Source organism: Elephantulus edwardii, unplaced genomic scaffold (genome assembly GCF_000299155.1).
Source record: "Elephantulus edwardii isolate Elephantulus edwardi_28Jun2011 unplaced genomic scaffold, EleEdw1.0 scaffold00233, whole genome shotgun sequence".
Taxonomy (NCBI): Eukaryota; Metazoa; Chordata; class Mammalia; order Macroscelidea; family Macroscelididae; genus Elephantulus; species Elephantulus edwardii.
Genome location: NW_006399983.1, coordinates 1041405 through 1050055, shown reverse-complemented (window position 1 = coordinate 1050055; position 8651 = coordinate 1041405). Strand labels below are relative to the sequence as shown.

Sequence of the window (8651 nt, the reverse complement as noted above, 5' to 3'; positions counted from 1 at the left end):
GTGCCCATTTTTCAATTGGATTATTCTCCTTTATCTTGTTGTGGTGCTCGAGTATTTTATAAATTCTAGATATAAGTCCCTTGTCTGACATGTCTCAGACAGGAGTCTTATAACAAAAGTTTACAGAATACCCCTGGGCCTCCACAAGAAAAAGACTGATAACCCAATTACAAAATGGGAAAAAGACACAGAAAGAATTTTCACAGAGGAAGATATTCGAATGGCAAACAAACTTATGAATAAATGCTATTCTAGCATTTTTGCTGGAAGCAGGAGTGGCATCCACTTCCGAAATGGCTTGCCTCCGGAAACTCTATGTACGAACAGTGCTCAGGCTGTTCATTCATAGGGTCGCTATGAGTCGTCTACGACTCAACGGCATCAAACAACAACAACAGCCATTTTTTAACAATCCACAGTAGTATTTTCCTTTAATGTGATATTAATGATATTGTTCATTAAATAATTAGCTCCTTGAAAAGTAAACTCTCAAAATACATTCGTTTTCATTGCTTGTAAGCATCACTATTACTATCATTACCTCTCATCTGTGAAGATGTCTAACTGTAATGTCTTGCATGTTGAAAACTCTAGATCACAGCAGAACATCATATGACATAGTGATGGGAAATGATACAGAGTGAGCACAGCTAGAGTCTGGATCATCCTAATGATAATCAAGATGCCATTCACTCTCAAAATGTGTTGTTGTTGAGGAAGAACCCACTCACAGCTGATCCTCCAGTGGGTTTTCAGAGGCTGTAAATCATCTTCCTCAGAGCAGTTGATGGATTTGAACCTCCTGCCTTAGTATTGACAGCACAACTTCATACCCACTAGGCCACCAGATGCCACAGGACCAAGCACTATTGTGTCCTGTTGTATATGGAGTCGCCAAGAGTTGCGGCCAACTTGATTACAACTTATAATTGTTTCAAGAATAATGCTTATCTACCAGCTACTGACCATTTTAGAAAGTCCTTTGTTGGCTGAGTCAGGAATGCATTCAGAGTAAAATTAGTCACATAGGAAAACTAATGACATTTGGTCTGAAAAGACTTCTCAATGTCTTTAGATTTAGGTCTATTCAGAATAGCATTCCTGAAGAACTGGGTGGGCAGGGTCATCTTTATGGGCCGTAAGGAGAAAGTGCTCATAATCAGAATCATAGAAGATGTTTCCTCCAGTTGAGAGCTTCCATTCAGGAAGCAACCAGCTAAAGTGGGAAACTGGGGGAAAGTCCCGCCGTGGGAAGGGGTTGCTGAAACAGCTGCTGAGATTGTTGATTTGTAAGCAATGGTGTCCACTCTCAGAGGCTGCCTCTGCTCAGTGCTCCTGCCCTCTTCCTCCTTCTCCACAGAGTGTGCACGCGTGTTCCACACTGGAGGGGCAAGGCTGGTGCTGTGTGCAAAGAATTGGGAAGGGCTAGAGAGCCTGTACGACACCTTGGTCAGCGTGGCTGACCCCAGAAAGGTAAGGTCTTCCAGCCATTAGGAGATTTGTGTATCCCTGGGCACACTTAGGTTTCAATACTTGATAAGAGGGTGGCTCTTAGACCAAATGGACTTCTTTGACGGGATGACATTGCATGAAATTTGGGGAATGTGATGGTCCCATTGATCTCAACATAATCACATCTTCCAGTCCCTGTGACCATTCAGCATGCCAAAAAATCTGTTCTTTATCCATGGCACTGTTGTCGCCACTGCCCCATTCCATTTAAATCCTACTGAGAAGGTCCAGAACATAAGGAAGAGCATAAAACCAGTAAACCGGGTGTCACATACTCTAATCCAACCCCTGGTGATACCAAGTGTGTCAGAATAGAGCTGAGTTTCATAAAGTTTTCAATGGTGGATTATTCATAAGTAGAATACCAGACCTTTCCTCCCCCTAAGGTGCTTCTGGGTGGATTCAAGCCATCAAACTTTTGGCTAGTAGCACTTAAATTTGTATGCCACCCAGCGGCTCCTACGGCCTGTCCCTAAATAGGGGTTTCATAAGAAGTATGGGCGTTTGTAATACACTTATGACTGATTTTTAAAATAATATTATTTCAGGGTTTTTTTTCCCAAGTCAGGGAGGTTATATTCTGTTCGCAATGGTCACCGAGGAGGTGAATTCTGATTTCAATGTGGTTTCCATTTTCAGAGCATTTCTGGAGTATTGTTTGGGGAATTGCATCCAGAATTCTCTTTACATTTAAGAAGGGGGGTGGGGAGAAAAGGTTTTGCCCTTGAGATTGAATTTGGATTGTGGAAAGAGCTGAAAGTAATTCAGAACTAAATATGGTATTTGAAAAGATAGCTCATGGTATTCTCTAAAAAATATTTCTTGGGATGTTAGGGTCTGGTTGAAAACAAGGCTCGGTGGTGAATTGTGTAAGAAATACTGAGTTAAAGAAAATTATCTAGTTTCTTTATTGCAGAACTTTTGGTATGCTAATGTTGAACATTACCACCAAGACCATATATAATGAATCATTTGTGTTTCCAAACATGTTTCATCAGGGGACCCACTTTTAAGGCTGTTTGTGAAACACTGCACTTATCACATATATATAAAACATGCACCTCTGTTTCCCCCTCAGAATCATGAGAGACTTAATGGAATTGAGTATCTAAGGGTGAACACAGTGTCTGAAGAGCAGTAGGTGCACTCAAACTATCTTGCCAACTTTACCATTTTGTTCAAAAATGAAACATGGGTACAAATTACTGTTGTTAAAAATAAAAAATAAAAAAATTTTAAAAATCACCAAAATTTCAACGTAAACTATTTTTGAGCTCCTCAAAATCAAAGCAAGATACTTCTTTCAATTTCTCTCTTTGACACATTTCTGTACACTGATTCTAGAAAAAGTAAATGGTTCTAAGCTAAGTACTGAGGGCTACAAAGCAAAAAGGAGGGGAAATAGAGAGTAACCACTGGCAAATCTCAGCATGATTGAATGAACTCTTCTATCCACCTTTTATTGAGATCAAGGGTATCTATTTGCAATATGGTCTCTGCCCCTGAACCCAGTCTCTTGAAATTCAAATTCAGTAAGGCTGACTTCCTGCAGGGGGGAAAAAGGGTGGGGTTTTTTTTTTGGTGGGGAGGTTTACTTAGGATGAGAGAAAAGCTGTTAATGAACTAATTTTGAACTATTTCTTTAAAGTGAATGTTTTATTTTGTGTGTTAAACAAAAAAACACCACCAAAGTAAGATATCTGCTATCAGTTTCTCTCTTTGAGACAGTGTTAAATTTTCTTGCTGGCTTATAAGCCAATTTGGAAGATGCTTTTTAAAAAAAGCTCATTATTAACATTTTAATACTTTATGTCAGTTTCTTTTGGTTATTAGAAATTAAATCAAGATAAATTCAAGAAATTCATTTTTCTGCAAATAAAATATATGTACTATCCATATGATAATATATGATGTAGAAGTAAAGACAATTAGAAAAAAAGAAGCAGCTCAGAAGTGGTATAAGGCATGATGTTACCACTAGATAAGTGCATGGCCTCCAAAAGTGACTACTGTTGTGACACCCACACACAAACCAGTGGAGCAGCCAATTCAAAAAAGATACTCTAAGTTTCCAAGAAGAAAGAGGAGTTTCTTTTTAAGAGACAATGGGGGGGCGGGGGGATGAGAGATAGAAAATGGCAAAGACCAGCAGTAATGCAGGCTGCCATTTGGGGTTTCTAACTTGCCTCCCATCAAGTGTCCAGTGTATGGGAAAGAGAAACAAAAGCTAAAAGAATAGTAGTAACCAGCTAGCCTATACTAAAATGTTAAATGTCTTGTATAGCAAATCACTTCATCAGTTTGGATTGTTTAGGTGTTCTCTCTTCCTGTCAGTTCAGACATTCAGGTGTCACAATGAAGGTCATTAAAATGGTCTCTTGTGATAACTCAAACCTATTGTACATGTGCCAAGCGTTCCTATCCTAATTAGGAAGATAAGTTGAAATCTGGGGTTCATAACTAGAAAGTATGAGATACATGGAATGGCTACAAGAAAGACAAAACAGAATTAGTACTGCTAATTAGCAGGAGTGGCATCCACTCCCACAACAGCTTGCCTCCAGAAGCTCTATGAACCTGGAGAAAGGACAAAAGTTATACAGGAGGTGTCCAGGACTTTCGTTCATAGGGTCGTTATGAGTCACCTGCGACTTGACGGCACTTAACAACAAAAACAACTACTATTGGCTGGTCTTCCCGCAAGGTGCATTTGTAAATTTATAAATGTTATCCACTTCAAGCTGAAATTATAAATTCTCTTGGATTTAGAAACTTGAGCACTTTTATAAAAAGATTCACCCTTATGACTGCATATTCCCCTTTAGATATGTATTTTTGTAGCTTTCCTGATCGCTCGGAATGGGTTATCCATGCATTTCTCCATTATCCTTCGCCCCAGCCTAGAGTCATTGCTGCATCATCTTCATTTCTCTTGGAGCTGTTTCAGGAACTCTGATTTCCAGAAGGGGTGGCTATTAAACAAATTCTAAGCAAAGGTTTTTCCACAAGAGTCTTGATTCTCTCATTGGTTCACCAGACCTTTACCCCAAAGCTTGTCCTCTTGGACCTCGCGGACATCAGCTGTGTCCAGGATGTGGCCAAAGAGATCCTGGACTGCTATGGCTGTGTGGACATCCTCATCAACAATGCCAGCGTGAAGGTGCAGGCTCCGGCCCATAAGATCTCTCTGGAGCTTGACAAAAAGATCATGGATGCCAATTACTTTGGACCCATCACACTGACAAAAGGTCTCGTGAGTTATTTCCTGTGGGTTTCTGTTCTAATAAGGTTTGTCTCTCCAGGTGGTCAGCCACTTCTGGAGAAACTCTTCTCTCCTCATGAAAAAGTTCTACTTATTTGGTGAGAGCACAACTGTGAAAATTGATGAGAGAGAGAGATATTTTATAATTATCTTACCTGTATTATTTCTACTTCTCTCACTTTGTACGTCTCAAATCACACACATAAACCAATTCCTGGCCTTGACCCTTCTCTTCTTCTCACTTATATCCATACTGCCTCCTGCAATCCTTCTGACATTACATTTATTTTGACATGCTAAGCTTGTAGTTGATCTGTTCCTAAACACAGAAGACAGTTACTCTTTCTAATCTGATGGGCACAAGTAGAGATTCTGCTCTCAGAAATGAAGACAGAAGGATTTATCAACAAACTTCAAGACACTCAGTATCTCATCAACCTCTTTGTTGAAACAGAGAAGTCAGCTGGATGTCTCCCTTGAAAGAGCCAAATAATGGTGCTTACGGCATTTCCAGGGAGCTCTGGTGGCGTAGGGGTAAGAAGTTGCTCTAAAGGCACTTGGTTTGAATCTCCTAGCTGCTCTTCAAAAGAAAGACAGAAAATGCCCCATGTGATTTACCGCCTCTGAAAATGTACTGGAGGGTCACCTGTAGGTTGATTCTGACTCAAAGGCACACAATAACAACATAGCACGTTTTTTCTCACAGTCAAGTTCTAGTGATGGTCTAAAGCCTGGGAGATCAGGACTGGAGATGACCGTGGAATAGAACCCAAAATAGAAAACTCCTCAGTTTTTTAACCAAAACATATCTTCATCAGTCACACAAGATAGTAAATGTAATACCACAGAAATATACTTTTTATAAAAGCTGACAGTGGTAAATAAATGTATTGTCATATGTAGTAATCAAAACAAAATTTTTCAAAAGAAAAGCAAACATCACAAACCTAGGAGAAACCATATGGGATTTGTAAAGAGGAATGTTGCTGTTGTTGTTGTTGTTGTTGTTGTGTGCCATCAAGTTGCCTGCGACTCATAGCAACCCTATGTATAGCAAGCCCTGCTCTATCCTGTACCAATCTCACTGTCTCTGACACACCTATCCTCATTACCCCAGTGGCTGAATCAATCCATTTCATCAAGGGTCTTCCTCTCTTGTGCTGTCCCTCCACCCTCCCAAGTATGATGCCCTTCTCCAAGGACTGGTCCCTCCTTGCAATATGTTCAAAGTATGTCAGATGAAGCTTCAGAATGTATGCATGGGGAAAGACTCTGACATTTAGGGAGTGGGATGCTCAGGTAGAGACTAGGAGTGAGCTGCTTAAGAGCTGTGAGGTGTTAAAGACATGAAAGAATCTGAATGAGGCTTTCTCCATGACACAATTGGAGCACTAAAAGGGGAATTCAGAAATCGCTCTAATTAATGCCACTTTGGTGAGCTACTTTAAACCACTTAGCAATTCACTCACGGAATCTGGCCTACATTTTGGATACACCAGACTATGAGATACAGGCTATTTCCTATCTTGGTCCTGCTGTAATCTAATTAACAGGGAAGAAAAGGGAACAATTTGTGAAGCTGGGTGTGGGATGGAAAGTGGAGGAAACGGGGTCACCTGCTAGTGCCTAAGTCAGTCTCAGATTTTTAACAGTGACTCATCGTCCTATGTTTTCCAGCCCTGCTTCCCAACATGATCTCCCGGAGAACTGGCCAAATCGTGTTAGTGAATAACATCCAAGGGAAGTTTGGAATCCCATTCCGTACGGCTTGTAAGTTTCTAAGATGAGGGTGTCTTCATGATATGATGCCAAGACTACTCGTCCGGTTCCGAGGGAGAGATGGGGCTCCACAGCAGAGGGGTCTGCTGGGTCTTCTGTCCTTTTCCATTTCCCCTTCCTGAACACTTACAGAACGCAGGGCACTCGGGGAGACACTGAGGCAGAGAAGATCCTCTTCAAAGCTGACAGTCTCACATGTGGCAACTGAATATGATCAATCCAGGCGAAGGCCACACTCCTGACGTTCAGGCCATGGCTACACTTGACCCAGCTCAACTACTGTTTCCTCCACAAAGATGCCTTTGAAGGATGTGAAAGAAAAGATGGGCATACATCACAGAAGCAGTGACGGAGACGTTCAGAGGAAGGCAGGAGGGAAACAAGGAGGGAGCCTGGATTTTAGGACAGCGACTGTTCCAAGAGAGTCTTTTTAAAAGTCCAAGGAGTTCTATGGATGTTCATGGGATCCATATGGAACAAGTTTGGAGATATTTTCACCTCCTATGAGCACTTCCTGTGAGGGTGGGGGCATGCCTTAAGCATCCCTTTATTGCCTGCAATACCATCTGCCAGTCTGTCACACTGTGATAACTTGCATGTTACTGTGATGCTGGTAGCTTTGACACTGGGATGTCAAATACCAGCAGGGTCGGCCAGATGTCTGCAGAGCTTCTGGAAAGATAGAACTAGAAAAGAAATGCCCAGTGATCAACTTCCAAAAAGTTAGTCTATGGATCCATTGCAAATGTTGTTTGGTAGAGAGCTGGACAGGAGCTCTGTGGTTTGGAAGGAGCTCAGAATATACCGTGACCTCGATAGCCTGCAACCTACCAGTGATGGTGAAGAAGGTGCAGGATGGGGCTGTGTTCTATTCTGTTCTGTTCTGTTCTGTTGTACACGATGAGGTCACTATGAGTAGGAGTCAACCTGATGGCAACCAACACCACCATGTGCAAAACAGAACCTCAGTAATTGATGATAGAATAGGAGGGCAGATCCCCTAACAGTATTTGAGATCCCTCTTCCCCTGACATTAGTTAGGTTAAGCCTAAGTCTTCGTGCTAGAAGACCATAGTGTAAGAATAAAGAGGGGTATTTCCCTTTCACGTTATCATGTCAAGGGGATGGTCTTGGTCAGAAGGCACCACTCTTCTTTATGATCATTCAGGGACCCAGCATCATGCCAAGTCTTTGCTTTAACATCATCTTCTACATGTTCAAAGCTCAGTTCCATCTACATATGGGTCCAACTGGCAAAATTATATGGGTCTGTCTTGCAAAATCAGGGAAGAGAGTATCCAAGACAGATATGTCTGGTGTCTACAGCTTCAGAGCAGGAAACAGCACCACAGCCACTCACGTACTATTGTCTGGAACTCAATCACATGAACACACCAATGGCAGGGATCCTGGAGAAGTGCCTACTACCTGTGGGCCAGGAGGAAGGGGGATTTGGTGTGTGGACTAAGCTGAGTGATCCAGTGGCTTCATCTATATGGACCTATACTGATAGCCCAAAGGTGGCACTTCTCTGTTGGTTTGAATCTACCACCAGAAGCTCCACACAAGAAAGATAAGCACTTTCCTCCCATGCAATTCACTACAGGCTTCAAAAACCTGATGTACACAGCACTGAAACAGATGGAGAGAACAGTATAAAAGGAATATATGATTAGGTATTATTGGCATGACAAGAGTCCAGAATAAGAGCTACATAGTAAACTGGTCTGGGGGTGGGGGGTGGGGGGTGGACAGACTGTATAACAACAAAAGAACTTCCCTCCCCGAAAAAAAAAGCAAACTGGGAGCGGGGGCAGGGAGGAAAATGTGCAACAATGAATGAATGGAAATGCATGTTCTTTATAAACTTTCATTAAAATATATTAAAAAAAAAACCCTGATGGAAGATCAACTGTGAGCCTATTCTGATTCCATGGCAATTACGACAGATGATGATGATGATGATGATGATGACAGATATATGGATACATAGATACACAGATAAGATAGATATAGATGATAGATAAGTAGATAGATAGATAGATAACAGATAGATAAAGGAAGGAAGGAAGGAAGGAAGGAAGGAAGGAAGGAAGGA

The 8651-nt window shown here is 41.5% G+C and overlaps 1 protein-coding gene across 1 annotated transcript in view; it reads left to right on the top strand.

Annotated features, from left to right (window-relative positions):
- Window positions 1-8651, top strand: part of DHRS7C (dehydrogenase/reductase (SDR family) member 7C) — a 34527-nt gene that overhangs the window by 23586 nt on the left and 2290 nt on the right. The window contains exons 2-4 of the mRNA XM_006898560.1: window positions 1361-1473; window positions 4550-4760; window positions 6452-6544. Of these exons, the coding sequence (XP_006898622.1) occupies window positions 1361-1473; window positions 4550-4760; window positions 6452-6544 (417 nt within the window). The remainder of the gene's footprint in view (window positions 1-1360; window positions 1474-4549; window positions 4761-6451; window positions 6545-8651) is intronic.